Genomic DNA, 16,135 nt, shown 5'->3' with positions numbered 1-16,135 from the left:
GGAAAAAATGTCCTTAGTTGTTACACCATCCAAAGTTTATTCACTGACACATCTGCCATAAACCTGGTTTTTAATTTTTAGTATATATTGCATAATTTCAAATAGTGCGACACATGTCAAGACATAGCAGACTGAGTTTTTTTTTTAAAAAAAAAAAGGTATTGAATTGAGATTGAGCATTTGAGGCAATTTAGATTTGTTTTCTAATCGGAGCAGAAGGAAAATTAGTAGATTTGCTGCCAACTTGTGGTGTAGTTTCCAGAAAATGTTAAATGTCAGTGGAAATGCTGTATGTGGTGTAGTTGTAACTGTGTCGGTCAGAGGCCATTAGAGAGACAGGGTGGGTGAGGTAATATCTTTTATTTGACCAACTTCCATTAGTGAGAGAGAGACAAGCTTTCAACCCACCTTGTGTCTCTAATGCAAATGTTTGAAGTCTTGAATTTTGTGGTACAATAGTCACTATATTAAGGATGCCTATTTTGTATAGGATGAAATATACTGGAATTGTTATGCACAGGTATGCCAGCTAAACTAGCAAAATAAAAAAACTGCTAGCAGAATGTTTATAGCAACAATATATACAGGGTGCATTGAAATACTAAGGAAAGATAAAGAATACAGCTATGACAGTAATAGCAACTAACTAATTTACAGGGAGAGATGATATCCAGCCATGCTGGATAAGCAGCACCCAACTATAATCTAGACAAGGGAGATTTTAATACGTATTCAAAAACCTATTCCTAAAATAATTTTAAAATTAGACCCACTCATCACCTGGAAAGACTCCAAGTTCTGCAACCATATCAAACCATGTGGTTTTCTGTCCAACCAGAACAAAACTGGATGACCTAATGCTACTTGATGAAAGGACATCAGGCCACATTTTATCACTTTAATCTCTTGGTAGCTTTTTATGTGCCATTTTCAGGCTGTTCACAGTCTAAGGCAGAAATAATTGCATCAATTTATAATCTCCACTTTTGGAAGATTTCTTCGCAACCACAAAAACTAGAACATTTTTCCTAATAAAATCTTAATATTTAAATTGGAGTACTATTCTGAGGCTATGTCTGCAGTCACATAACTGTACTATAAATGGACCTTGCCTTCAGTCAGCCAGCCAAGTACAGAATAATTTGGACTCATAGCTCTCTCAGGTTGCTATAACTACTTAGGCAAATACTTGGGTGGGAGGCAGAAGTGGGGCAGTAGCCATATATCAACTTGGCTATTTTTCTACTAGCTAATAATCTACTCCATGATTCAAACAGATATGAATGTTCATTCAAGGAAAAGGGTTATTTTTTGCAATACACACATTTTATTTTTATTCCCATTGTAAACAGATTTTTAAAAAAAAACACTTTTTGAAACTGCATGTGAATTACATTGGAAGGGAATAAAATTTTCCAGCTAGCCGGATGACAAACCATGGATAGATTTTAAGTGCCTTATTCACCCTGCTAATAGTTAAGGTTAAGACCAGCTTTCTGTTTCAAGCTCAACTCTTCTTAGTGCTCTAAAATCTACATTGGTACTTGGATTGCCTTGTAATTTGATATGCCTCATAGAGGGTGGCGTTCTCTTGGCGAGCCTATTTTGGGGTCATTTGACCAAGGGATTTCTAAGCTATAAATGGCTTTTCTTGAAGCTGACATTTTGGAAATTGATTTTTTGCTCACAGATAGAGATCAAACAAGGATTCGTCGCACCAGGGTGTGTGCCAACAGAGTGCATGGCACCCAACTCACCAGCTCTTGGGTGAAAATCAAATTAAAGCATTATTGGGGGGGAAAAACTGCTTCTTTAGCTCATCACTTAATGTAAACTAAAGGAATTACACTGTGCATGGGCAGTGAGAGGATAACAATCTGGGAAAACACTTGTTTATCACAAAAGCTGAGCAGCTCTGACGAAATATCAAAGTCAATGAACCCAAGCACCGTGATTTCAAATCTAAACCAGGGCAGAAATTTGAAGGGGAAAAAAAAGTAGGTATACGGTTTCATATCAAAAGGGGATTTTTATTTGAGGCAAATGTAATCACAAGGCAGCATTATATTCAAAAGGTGTTTGATTTTTTTTTTTAACTACACAACCCAATGCTTGTTAAGATGGGAGTATGGTTAGAGGTGAAAGATTAAAGAATAGGGGGAAGGGTTGAGGGATCAAGAGGTGGGGATTAACGGTGGTGAGATGGGATGGGTTGGGCACTGGGAAGGGAGACGTGGGAGTAAGTGACAGCAGGACTAGGGGAGACTACAGGTAGGGGCACCTGTCAGCCCTACATTCCCCTCTCCCATGTATATCATGATCTGGGGGTCTCAGCCCACCTACCAAGATGTGGCACTCCCTTCATGTAATCGGGTTCTGGAGGGAGCTTCCTTTTCAGGGTAAGGTCTCTGAGCCCCATTCCCTACCTCCCATTTGAACTGGGATCTGGGGGTTCCCCTCCCCCCCACTGGTGTCAGCCCTGCTCTACCCTCCACCCCCACCCTGTTTGTGCAGAATCTGGGTGAATTTTGAGCAGAGGTTTGACTGCCATCCCTACTCCCCCTCCTCATGTGAAGCAGGTTCTGGAGGGGGCTTGCCTTTCTGGGATTGTCTGAGCCCCATTTCCTCACCACTTCATGTGATGTGGGAGTCATTGACCTGACCCCCCCCCGGGGTATCTGAGTCCTACACCTTGCCCCCCCTTGTGTGCACACCAGGATCTTGGGGGGGGGGAGCTGCCATACTTCATGTGCACCGGGTTCAGGCCAGGGGTGTGGGGTTGCCTTTCTGCGAGTGTCCCCACCCCACTCCCTAACTTCTTAATGTGAGCTGAGGATCATTGCCCTCTTGCGGATGTCTGATCCCTGCTCTCTATGATCTGGGATGGTCCTTTGTGCACATTACAATCTGGGGAGGCCCTGCTCCTCTATGGGGGGGTCTGACTACCCCCCCTTTTTACAAGACCACATTCTAGAGGGACTTGCCTGTCTGGGTGGTGAGTTTAGACAGTGCACACTCCAAGCATATACCAAGAACACATTGCTGAGACTAGGCTGAGAACAGATATGTTTGACATCTCGGGTTCTGATGTCAAATTTGGCGTCTTTATGAGAGTCTGAAATTTCTTGTAGGATGGTCTAGACCTGAGCAAAAGGCTTGGTCTGCACTCAAAAGTTAAGTTGACATAGCTACATTGGTTAGAGGTGTGAAAAATCCACACCTCGGACTGGCATAGCTATGTCGACTTAACCGCTAGTGTTGACACAGCTATGTCAATGGAAGAATGCTTCTGTCAGCGTAACTACCTTTTGTTTGTGGAGGTGATGTTCCTGCACTGATGGAACATCCCTTCTACTGGTGCAGACTGTCTCTACACTATGGGGTTATGGTGACACAAAAGATATAGCTACACACCCTAAGACCATTGTATCGAATCTCAACAGAAAGTCATAAATGCATTCTTTATGCAAGGCTCTGGTGGACTACGCAGTTGTACTGAGCTTGCTTAAGGAAGCAAATCTAGCAAAACTAGCAGTTATGCCTACTTTCCCAACCTGGGGTGTTCTCCCATTACTACAGGCTCTTGTGACCTGTCAATTCAGACCAATGTCATCTAATTATCTGATGATCTGTTTACTTTCCACAAAGACCTGCTGCTTGGTTTCAGTCACATTAACAATACGTCTTCAGAATCTTTGCATTTAGAAGACTTGAGCCATCACTGTGTCTTCCACCAGGAAAAGGTGTTCTCGTCATGCTGTAGAATCATTTAAAACCAACCCTAACTCTTCCTTCTACATCTCGCAGAAAATGATTCTTCCTTTGTTTTGCTCTAAACTTAAGCCCCAAAACAGAGTGTGGCACAGTCTAGATTTGAGAAACATGGAAAAATATATCTTAGTAGGACTGATCAATTCAGGAAAACATCATCCTTATTCATTTACATCCCAAATGCCTGTCTGAAAGTATTCAGATTCTCCATAGTCTGGTGGATTGAGTGCTGTATCATTGAAACATAGTCAGCTGCGGATAAACTGTTTCCATGGCCTATTCAATGTATTCTGCAGTAGCCTCCTGGACATAATGTCTATCAGCTACCATAGAGAGAGTCTGCAAAACTACCCCCAGTCATCCATCAACATTTAATTGAAAGTTTCTGCGAAACTTCTTGGCAGGAAAGTGCTGTATATGGTGCTTCCAAAATAGACTAATACTACTAATTTTAACAATGGCGGTTCTTGTATCTTTCTGGTTTTGGTTCACCTTACTGGTCTCTACATCTCATTTGTCTCAAACTACGGAGAAGTCTGCTTCATTTGAAAAGTTCTTCAGGCTCAGTATGATGGCCTCTTCAGAGAGTTAATATAATTCAGTAAACCATTATTAAGTTCTACTTAATCTATGTATGAGTTTCAGGGTGGATTTGATTTAAATCAAATTGATTTAAATCATGATTTAAATCACTAGTCAGGAAGACTCAATTTAATCATGGATTTCTATATAAAAGTGCATTCTTGTTGGTTTTTATAACCTTAATACATAAAATTCATATTTAGAATTCATATTTAGAAGGTATACACTATATATATAATAATTTTTTAAAATGATTTATTTTAAAAACTTCAGATTAGTTTTACAGCTATATCAGAGAATGAATGACTGGTTATTTCATTTACCAAAGGTAATTGAAGCAGGTCACCTCCCAATGACTTCATAAATATCTATCTCCAATTCAACAGGTTAATATTTAGAGGATTTCTTTGCCATGCGGTATTAGGAGGAGAACATCACCAGACAGACATTTAAATTTGTCTTTTTTACTAAAACAACAACGTTACGTAGTCTGGATTTTTTTCTTCAACAGCAAACAAATATTTTAAAAAACAAGCATGTGAATTTTTGAATTTAGTTAAACATTCAAGTTTTTTAAAATCAGGTTTGTGTTAGTTAAAATTGTTTAACTAAAATAGTCAAATAGTCTATTTCTTTTTTTTTTTTTTTTTTTTCTCAAATATTTCATCAGCCAGGTCAATATGAGAAACTTAAAATATTGGCTTCTGCAGCTACCTCAGTCATCTTCACCTTCATTTTCCTGTTTGTTTATAATCTGGAAAAGAAAAACAAGCTTTCCTACTTTTTCAGGTCCCAGACAATTTCTCAATTTGGAATGAATTAGTCCAAAGGAAGAAAATATTCTTTCTACACCAGCAGAAGAAGTTACTGCTATTAAAAGTGAGATTACCGCTTCAACAGTCTCTGAATCCAAGTGCTTTAGTGACTTCCACCAGTTCACTTTAAAACATTCTTGAATGGTTCACCCTTAGCTCTGAAGTTTTTAATATAGTTGGCATTACGGAGGGATGATTGCTGGACGTCCATGTCCTAGCCAACTCCTCCTCTTCAGCAGTTAAGGTTTGATCCTAGTACTAAGTATTGAGAATATTTTCAAGAAAACGAGCTGCAGATCGTGCTTGTCCCATTCCTTTTTTTTAATGCTTGTAATTTAACTCTGTCATTGTATATTTCTCTGTTTAAGATCTCACTCAGTTCCTTCCAAATTTCAACAGCATCAGCAATAAAACAGCTATTTCCCTGCATTTTGTTCAAGGCTACAGAAATAGGCTTCAGGGTACTCAGCATGTGTTCAACATTTCTCTTAAGCCCAAAGTGAGAACTTTGGCTGTGACAGTGCCATCTACTTTTTCATGATTTTGTTCACAAACTATCCTCAGATTAGTCCATTCTTGATATAGTGCTCAAAACAGTGCACTGCTGAGTTCCATCACACATCTTGTGGGATAATTAGCTTGGTTCCTCCCACTTTTTTCAGAGCAGCTGCTACAAAGTGGTTATTATGGAAGTATTTTGCAATTTCAACAACATTAGGCTTTATTTCTGGAACACTGAAGTCTTTGGCAAGGAGGTGCATCAAATGAGCACTGCAACTATATGTTGTTAGCTTGGGACACTATTCTAAATTTCTTCTCATCTTGGATACATTTGCAGCATTGTCTGTGACCAAGCTGTGTACTATGCATTTGAATTTTTTCCACAGTTAGTTGTAGCTTTTACTGCTCCTTCTTGTACGTATTCTGTGTGTTCATTTCCTGATGTATCAATTGTTTGTTAGGAAGACATTCCCCTCTTCTGTTGTCACACAAGCATATACAACAGGATCATTGTGGACATTGCTCCACCCATCAAGACTCAAGTTAACAATTTCACCCTCCAGACCTTTTGCACACTGCTCAATTTCTCTTTTTCATACACTTTTCCTAGCAGTTTGCATATGACATGCTCTGTTGGGTGGACTGTGTCCTCGTCTTAATGACCGAACCATGTTAATGAAGTGTGGGTTCTCAGTCATACGGAAAGGAGAGTTTGTTGCATAAACAAACGGGGCAATTTTTTTATCAATTACCTCTTTTTGTAATCTGCTGGTTCTCATCACAAACTTATCTATAGTTGTTTCTGGATGATGGAGGGTTTTTTTTTCTTTTTGCTACAGGTAATATACTCAAAAAGAAAAGGAGTACTTGTGGCACCTTAGAGACTAACAAATTTATTAGAGCATAAGCTTTCGTGAGCTACAGCTCACTTCATCGGATGCATTTGGTGGAAAAAACAGAGGAGAGATTTATACACACACACACACACACACACACACACACACACACACACAGAGAACATGAAACAATGGGTTTATCATACACACTGTAAGGAGAGTGATCACTTAAGATAAGCCATCACCCACAGCAGGGGGGGGAAAGGAGGAAAACCTTTCATGGTGACAAGCAGGTAGGCTAATGCCAGCAGTTAACAAGAATATCAGAGGAACAGTGGGGGGTGGGGTGGGGGGGAGAAATACCATGGGGAAATAGTTTTACTTTGTGTAATGACTCATCCATTCCCAGTCTCTATTCAAGCCTAAGTTAATTGTATCCAGTTTGCAAATTAATTCCAATTCAGCAGTCTCTCGTTGGAGTCTGTTTTTGAAGCTTTTTTGTTGAAGTATAGCCACTCTTAGGTCTGTGATCGAGTGACCAGAGAGATTGAAGTGTTCTCCAACTGGTTTTTGAATGTTATAATTCTTGACGTCTGATTTGTGTCCATTCATTCTTTTACGTAGAGACTGTCCAGTTTGGCCAATGTACATGGCAGAGGGGCATTGCTGGCACATGATGGCATATATCACATTGGTAGATGCGCAGGTGAACGAGCCTCTGATAGTGTGGCTGATGTGATTAGGCCCTATGATGGTATCCCCTGAATAGATATGTGGACAGAGTTGGCAACGGGCTTTGTTGCAAGGATAGGTTCCTGGGTTAGTGGTTCTGTTGTGTGGTGTGTGGTTGCTGGTGAGTATTTGCTTCAGATTGGGGGGCTGTCTGTAAGCAAGCACTGGTCTATCTCCCAAGATCTGAGAGAGCGATGGCTCGTCCTTCAGGATAGGTTGTAGATCCTTGATGATGCGTTGGAGAGGTTTTAGTTGGGGGCTGAAGGTGATGGCTAGTGGCGTTCTGTTGTTTTCTTTGTTGGGCCTGTCCTGTAGTAGGTGACTTCTGGGTACTCTTCTGGCTCTGTCAATCTGTGGATGTAGAAGCCCTCTACACCAACATTCCACACAAAGATGGACTACAAGCCGTCAGGAACAGTATCCCCGATACTGTCACGGCTAACCTGGTGGCAGAACTTTGTGACTTTGTCCTCACCCATAACTATTTCACATTTGGGGACAATGTATACCTTCAAATCAGCGGCACTGCGATGGGTACCCGCATGGCCCCACAGTATGCCAACATTTTTACGGCTGATTTAGAACAACGCTTCCTCAGCTCTCGTCCCCTAATGCCCCTACTCTACTTGCGCTACATTGATGACATCTTCATCATCTGGACCCATGGAAAAGAAGCTCTTGAGGAATTCCACCATGATTTCAACAATTTCCATCCCACCATCAACCTCAGCCTGGACCAGTCCACACAAGAGATCCACTTCCTGGACACTACGGTGCTAATAAGCGATGGTCACATAAACACCACCCTATATCGGAAACCTACTGACCGCTATTCCTACCTACATGCCTCTAGCTTTCATCCAGATCATACCACTCGATCCATTGTCTACAGCCAAGCGCTACGATATAACCGCATTTGCTCCAACCCCTCAGACAGAGACAAACACCTACAAGATCTCTATCATGCATTCCTACAACTACAATACCCACCTGCTGAAGTGAAGAAACAGATTGACAGAGCCAGAAGAGTACCCAGAAGTCACCTACTACAGGACAGGCCCAACAAAGAAAACAACAGAACGCCACTAGCCATCACCTTCAGCCCCCAACTAAAACCTCTCCAACGCATCATCAAGGATCTACAACCTATCCTGAAGGACGAGCCATCGCTCTCTCAGATCTTGGGAGACAGACCAGTCCTTGCTTACAGACAGCCCCCCAATCTGAAGCAAATACTCACCAGCAACCACACACCACACAACAGAACCACTAACCCAGGAACCAATCCTTGCAACAAAGCCCGTTGCCAACTCTGTCCACATATCTATTCAGGGGATACCATCATAGGGCCTAATCACATCAGCCACACTATCGGAGGCTCGTTCACCTGCGCATCTACCAATGTGATATATGCCATCATGTGCCAGCAATGCCCCTCTGCCATGTACATTGGCCAAACTGGACAGTCTCTACGTAAAAGAATGAATGGACACAAATCAGACGTCAAGAATTATAACATTCAAAAACCAGTTGGAGAACACTTCAATCTCTCTGGTCACTCGATCACAGACCTAAGAGTGGCTATCCTTCAACAAAAAAGCTTCAAAAACAGACTCCAACGAGAGACTGCTGAATTGGAATTAATTTGCAAACTGGATACAATTAACTTAGGCTTGAATAGAGACTGGGAATGGATGAGTCATTACACAAAGTAAAACTATTTCCCCATGGTATTTCTCCCCCCCACCCCACCCCCCACTGTTCCTCTGATATTCTTGTTAACTGCTGGAATTAGCCTACCTTGCTTGTCACCATGAAATGTTTTCCTCCTTTCCCCCCCCCTGCTGTGGGTGATGGCTTATCTTAAGTGATCACTCTCCTTACAGTGTGTATGATAAACCCATTGTTTCATGTTCTCTGTGTGTGTGTATATAAATCTCTCCTCTGTTTTTTCCACCAAATGCATCCGATGAAGTGAGCTGTAGCTCACGAAAGCTTATGCTCTAATAAATTTGTTAGTCTCTAAGGTGCCACAAGTACTCCTTTTCTTTTTGAGAATACAGACTAACACGGCTGCTACTCTGAAACAGGTAATATACTGTGGCTATGTGACCTACATGATGTGACTGAAACACTATCATTGGCAGATAACTCTGAAACTATAGAAAATGATGGTACTCTTGAAGGTGGATAGTCTTCAGATCCTGTATGTTGAGGATGAATTCTCCTAAACAAAATAAGTCAGTGCAATTATTTAATTAATTATTACCATACTGCTCATTTAGTATTACTCATTGCGTTCATTGACACTCAGTACTACTTTAAAGGTGAAATTGTAAAAGGAAGATCTGCCTATTTCAACTATTTATTTTTTTTATCACAACTGCATCTAAAATGATAGTACCATAGAGTAACAACTATATTTTTTGTTCAAACATGAGAATTCAAGAATAGTCCAGAAGGAAGACAGGCAGTCCTTAAGAAAAAAAGTATGAAATAAAAAAGTTTACCAACCTGAAGATCCTGTATGTTCAGACATTGTTTCTTTCATCGTCTTCAGTGCAGCTTCCTCCTGAGAAGGAACACGTCTCATGATGTTGTTTCATTAGGGCAACCAGGTCTTGCATTTCTTTGTTGCACTGTTTGCATTTTGCACGCATGCCTGTCTTACCCACAGGTAGAGGAACTTCATTAAAATATTCCCAAACTGGGTCTCTTTTACGGCCTTCTGGCATTATAGTTTTTTCCCTTCTAGTGAGAGAATGGTATAGTAGATCTCAAATCAATGAAGGCTACACTCAGAAAGACTTCAAGACTTCTGGAATATGCTGCTCAAACAGTTTCACTTTTGTTTCTACGGCCTGTCCCTCCCTTCTCACATTTATCTCCAGACTTCTTGTCCCAGTCTAGTCCGCCCCCAACAATCTTCTATTCATTGAACTTTTTGAAACTTTGCACTTTTAGAGAGAGGTAAGGGATTGACTCTGTGTACACAAATTTGCAGAGGGACAATAGGGTTGAGGTCTGTTGTTTCTCACCCCTCTATATATTTTTTTAAAACATTTTGCTATTAACAAGCATGTTATCTTTAGAGACACAAATCCACAGTTTGAGAACTGCAAAACTAAGAATCTCTGATGGTATCTTCTAGACTGAGCATAGAGTCCCATTGGGTAGATATAAAGATTAACCTAAATAATCTATACAGAAGCCCCTGGGACCGCATACGATTGGGTCCCTAATCCATGAACTATTGGAACTCATTTACAAAACTTTTCTTAAACATTACATGAATATATTGTCTTATCATGGAATAGGGATTATAAATTCTAATTCTATAATATGAGATATCTTTGAACTATAATGTGTCTTAATTAAAACTCTCTTTAGATTGCTTTTTTCCTTAAAAAGCATTTTATCAAAAAAATCCAATTTAAATAAAAAAATGTGATTTTTATACACCCCGATGAGTTTAGACTTTTTGTACAGCTTTAGAAATACTCATCTGTTTTGAGAGTAGAAGAGGTGTGATCAAGTGTGAACTTCCTCCAGTATCTGCAGTGAGACAGACATAGCTCAACTGTCTTGGACTGGAGTAGAAGCCTGTATCAGAAGGGGAATAACCATATAACAGATTTTTTTTTCCAAGTTACATAAAGTACAGATACATTGTTTTGAAGGAAGAATTGAAACCTTGGCTCAGTCAGCCAAAGCACTATTTGTCCATATTAAAATGCTCATATAGAGTGGAGCGATAACTGGGCCATAGTTCATTCAGGTCTTTGAAGATGGCTAGGACCTTGAAATTTAACCAGAATTCTGTTGGTATCCAGTGCAATGTTCAGTGATCTGTGGTGGTTCTGATAATTTTCTCTCTCAGGTGCTTGGCTGGTTGGTTCTTGCTCAGGGTCTAACTGATTACCATATGTGGGATCAGGAAGGAGTAGTCCCCTAGGTCAGATTGGCGGTGACTGGGGTTTTTTTCACCACCTTCTGCAGTGTGGGGGTGGATCATTTTGATATTATATCTTTCTTAATTCCCTGCCATTCAGTAAGGTTAGGCAGTGATCCATCTGGATCTATCTTACTCCCTGCCTGAGGCATGCAAGTTTAGCCTCCTGAGGACTATAATATCTTGGTCTAATTTTATATGTTGGGGTTAGCATGTGGGTGCTGGGTGATGTTGGTGGCCTATGATATACAGAAAGTCAGACTAGAGGATCTTTTGGTCTTAAATTCTAAGACTATGAAAATGTTTTGCCCTTCCTACCAGAATCACATCAGTCTTGCCTGGAGCGAGCTGCTCCTCATCTAGACCTATAATTCCCCTAGGGAACACAGTTCTTGAGGAAATTGGTATATTTTAGCTAAAAGGATTGCATCTGAGCCTGTGGCATCTTGTGCTCTCCCTACTTACTCTTCTAACTGAATTAGATGTGATCTGATGATTCCATTTGGTGCTCTGCCTGTCAGGGCCTTGTTTAAAGGTACTCATTGATAATCTCTGGGGTCTCTTTGAATGGAGCGAGTAGCATTAACTTAAAGTAACTCCTTCTATCAGACCCCAAAAATAGGGTTTGAGGGCAGATCTAACACTACAGTGGGGATCAATGCTCCTGAGATCGATCCACCAGTGGTCGATTTAGCGGGTCTAGTAAAGATCCACCAGATCAACTGCAGATCGGTCTCCAGTCGACCCCTGTATTCTTCTCCCCCTCTCCTCCCCCCATGAGAAGAATAAGGTAAGTCTACAGGAGACTTTCTCTCATCAACCCACCACGGTAACTCGACCTAAGGTACGTTGACTCCAGCTACGTCAGTCACATAGCTCAAGTTTCGTAGCGAAGGTCGACTTACCGCGATAGTGTAGATATGGCCTGAGTGGCAACTTGTGATCCACTGTGTCCAAAGGCAGAGCTACTACAGATCTCGGACCTCTTTCCACTATGTGAGATCACCTCATCAGTGTGAGTGCTGTCAGACAGGGCATTGTCTGAAACCTAATAAAAAAAAAAATCTATAATTTTGGAGATGTCAAGGTTGCTGACGTTGTTGTGAAGTCAGAACTTTATCAGTGACCTTTTTGTTTTTTAAAAAAAAAAGTACTGCTCAGATTTCAGAGAGGATTAGTTACACCTTACTTTCCGTTAGAAACCTGGAAGAGGAGCATTATTCCAGGAAAGGGTGGATGGAGCTACAGAAGAATATTAATAGTCTCAAAACACCCAAGGAAGTAGAAGGCTGGAAATAGTGAAAGTTCTGCAGTGAAATAAAAATGGGATCAAACTGAAATTAAGAAATGAACTTGTCATCACCATCTTATGTTTATAAAGAAGATAAGTTTTATATTTTGTATATTACTCATTTAAGGTTTCCATAAGATTCTTATGGAAATCTTGAGTACCTGTAGTTCAAGAAAATATCTGAGTACTGGGGGATGGTGGAGAAAATTCCTTAATATTTTTCCAAAAATTTCTTCTTAATTAGGGTTTGACAGGCTGTCTTATATAGTAATCTTTTAAAAGTGGGCTACAAAAATATGAATTTGGCCATTTTAAACACTACTTTAACTTAAAGGGGAAAATGGTTTTGATGTGAGGACAGTCTTCAATTTAAACAATAACCCTTTTGCTTAAACACCTTTTTCCCATGCTTAATGCTAAGGGTAAAGTACTTAACAAGACAGGTAAGACAAAAAGTTATAATTTATGTTTCATATTAAATCTTGAATAACCTTTTTCTTTTTTGCAGTGGACAGGCCAAAATCCCAGCAAGTTAGAACCTCTGGTACTATAAGGCGAACATCTTCTTTGGACACAATAACAGGACCTTATCTCACAGGACAATGGCCTCGTGATCCCCATGTACACTACCCTTCATGCATGAAAGATAAAGCTACTCAGGTAAAATCTACAAAATCACAGGACAAAAATTGCCTGATAGATTGGTCTGTCCCTGTTTGCATTTTATTATCTTGTCCAAAATGTCAACTAAACTCTGCGGTAGAACAGCAGTTTTTCTTCCAAAATCTCAGCACAAATACCCTAATTTTTTCAGAATTATGTATGATGATGATGTTTTTGTAATTTGGTGGTTTGATCTTACTAATATATTGCATATATTATATCTTACTAATACATTGCATAATTCCAAATGTTTCTGTGCTTTTAGAAAGTACATTTTCAATAATCCAGCATTTTTAATTAATAAGGGGAAGTATATACATTTTAAAAATATAATTGAGGTGAATTTATGTCAGTTGCAAACTAGTAAATTATGAATAGGTGCTGTATTCTTTTCTACAACCTTAATAAAGGACTCCTCTTGCTGTTACAATTTTTGCTACTCCTGAAAGCAGTGAATGAAAGTGAATCTCTAATATCTATTAATTACTTACAATATTGGTGGTAAAATTAGCGGGGGAATGACAGTATGAAGACCATTTCAGTGATGAGTGCAAAAGCTAATATTTTTAACTCTTGGAAAACAACACTCTTCAAACAGATTGAAAAGAGTTCTATTAAATATTATAAATTATTAAATTCTAGCAGAAATGTAGTTTTTTCTCTAATCTCTATTTAAGATTAACCAGTCACTTCTTCATCTTTTTTTGTGCTTTGGTTCTTTTTGTTTTTCTTAATGTCCAAATTTTCTTGCCCATTTTATCAGGTGCTGGGCCATGTGGCTTTTCTTATATTTTTTTAGAAATTAGAGACACACATTTCATTCTATTAGCTAGAGAGTGAGGTAAGAGAAAGGGAACTGAGGAGTACAAGCTTATCCTTAAACTTGTAGAGTTGCACACAATTTTAGTCAAGCAGTTTCCATTAATAGCAATGAAAATGGCATTGCTTAAGCCCAGTGTAGGAAACAGTATTTTAGTGGTGTGTATTATGAACATTTCAAAGCAAGCCATAGCTCCTTGATTTCTGGTTCAAGTTAATCAGGCATTTTGGATCAAACAGATTAGTGAATACTATTGGTGCAAATATTTTTTTTAACATTCAGAGGTGCACTAGCATAGTAGATTGTCCAGCCTATTTTTTTCTGTCCTCCACGTGGAAGTACCCTTGACTGTTCAGACTAGCAAGTGGCAAATTGTGTTCAACGTAGTTAAATTTAGACTTGGAGGAAAGAGCCTAAAGGAAGAACATCTGTTAAATATGCAGATGTTACAACATGCTAACCGGGAAGAAGAAATTTACTCATGTTAACCCAACTTCTAAATGCAAGCCTTCAAAGTCAACTTTGTAGGTCCCCAGGTTTTTACCTTTAAGACAGCGGTTCTCAAACTGTGGGTCAGGACCCTAAAGTGGGTCAGGACCCTGTTTTAATGTGATCACCATGGCTAGCGTTAGACTTGCTGAGGCCTGGGCTGAAGATGAAGCCTGAGCCCCACCGCCCAGGGCCAAAACCTGAGTGCTTGAGCCCTGGTTGGTGGGGCTCAGATTACAGGCCCCCCAAATGGGGCTGAAGCTTTGGCTTTGTGCCTTGCCCAGGGCATGGGGCTTGGGCTTTGGCTTTGCCGCCCCATCCCCCCTTCCTGGGGTCATGTAATTATTTTTGTTGTCAGAAGGGGATCATGGTGCAATGCAGTTTGAGAACCCCTGTTTTAATAGAGAAGTCTTGTTCAGCATCTGTGGAGTGTTAATGTTTAGTGTTAAATAGCTTGTATTGTGTTTGGGCTTCAAAAGGACTCCGTGTCCATGATAGTGCTAGCCTAACTTCACGCCTTATGTACCAGCTTACTATCCAGGCCACTGGCTGTATGTCTGAATCCCATTACAGAATCAAGTGGGGGTTTAATCTTTTTTGTATGAGAAGGACTGATGTTGCTGATGTCATTGATGAATAGGCAGTTTAAAACATCATCTTGATATTTGGTTGAATGTGAAGTTGGCCAAAATAGTCTGCGGTACCTTGTATGTTGGATGTTATAAAAGCTAACATATTAATGAGCCATCATTCCATGAGAAGAGAGGCAAGAGTTAAACAAGCCTTACAAACTGTCGTCGTGAATTTACCAGATTGAACAAAATGTACTCGCCCACCCTCGCTGTCAGGACTTAAAAAATTACCTGACATCTGATTGCAAAAGGAGTCATCCCACTAGCCTGGATGAAAGATTTGTTGTCGTGGCAGCCCTTGTAATTTAATGGAACAAACGGTTGTGTATTGTATTGAATTGTAATAGTTTATTTTAATTTAATATTTTGTAACTTCAAGTGCTTGTCTCTGTGTAGTGCATTTCAGGTTGCTCATGTGCCCAGGACAAGATAATTTTTCCCTTGGAGTGTCTGTTTGGTACACACGTGCCCTCACTCTCCTCATGCACCTCACTGAGGTCATAAAAGGTGCTGCCAGACCTCTACCATTTTAGTTTATTCTTGCAGCTTGTGGTCTAGGATGGAGTTTCAGTGCTCTGCTGACTTCTTCAGCTTTTCCTTGTAAATAGTTCAAAAAAGTAGTCTCAAACACTTATTAGTATTTTTCCCTTCTCATTCCTGGACTTCCTCCCACTCCCTAAAATGGAAAAGGATAGAAGACAAGTTCTATCCTTTTTACTGTAAACTAAATTTAACTTCTGACTGGAAGTGTCAGCCGAGAAAGGGAGGTAAACGGACCGAAGGACAAAAGTATTTTCTTCCAGGATAAAAAAAATTGTGGGGAGATTGAATATATGAACATATAACTACAAAAGCAAGATGTCCACCAGGCAGACCAAAAGTAAAGTTAGATTTAAAAAAAAAAAAAGACTAGGAAGTCCTGTATTTGTCGTTTTCAGTAGACATTATTTATGGAGCTGAAGTAAATCATTTGATATGCTTCTGTAAACCAATCCATAATTGACTAAAATAAAAAATAAAAATTTTTTTATATAAAGGGTGACACTGCAGG

At 39.8% G+C, this 16,135-nt stretch overlaps 1 protein-coding gene across 3 annotated transcripts in view; it reads left to right on the top strand.

Annotated features, from left to right (window-relative positions):
* Window positions 1-16,135, top strand: part of GLCCI1 (glucocorticoid induced 1) — a 115,902-nt gene that overhangs the window by 19,714 nt on the left and 80,053 nt on the right. For all 3 annotated transcript variants that reach the window (XM_038392388.2, XM_043509253.1, XM_038392387.2), the window contains exon 2: window positions 12,989-13,140. In XM_038392388.2, coding sequence (XP_038248316.1) covers window positions 12,989-13,140 — 152 coding nt within the window. The remainder of the gene's footprint in view (window positions 1-12,988; window positions 13,141-16,135) is intronic.

Source organism: Dermochelys coriacea, chromosome 2 (assembly GCF_009764565.3).
Source record: "Dermochelys coriacea isolate rDerCor1 chromosome 2, rDerCor1.pri.v4, whole genome shotgun sequence".
Taxonomy (NCBI): Eukaryota; Metazoa; Chordata; order Testudines; family Dermochelyidae; genus Dermochelys; species Dermochelys coriacea.
The sequence above is the reverse complement of the archived record's forward strand: the minus strand, read 5'-3'. Positions and strand labels throughout refer to the sequence as shown.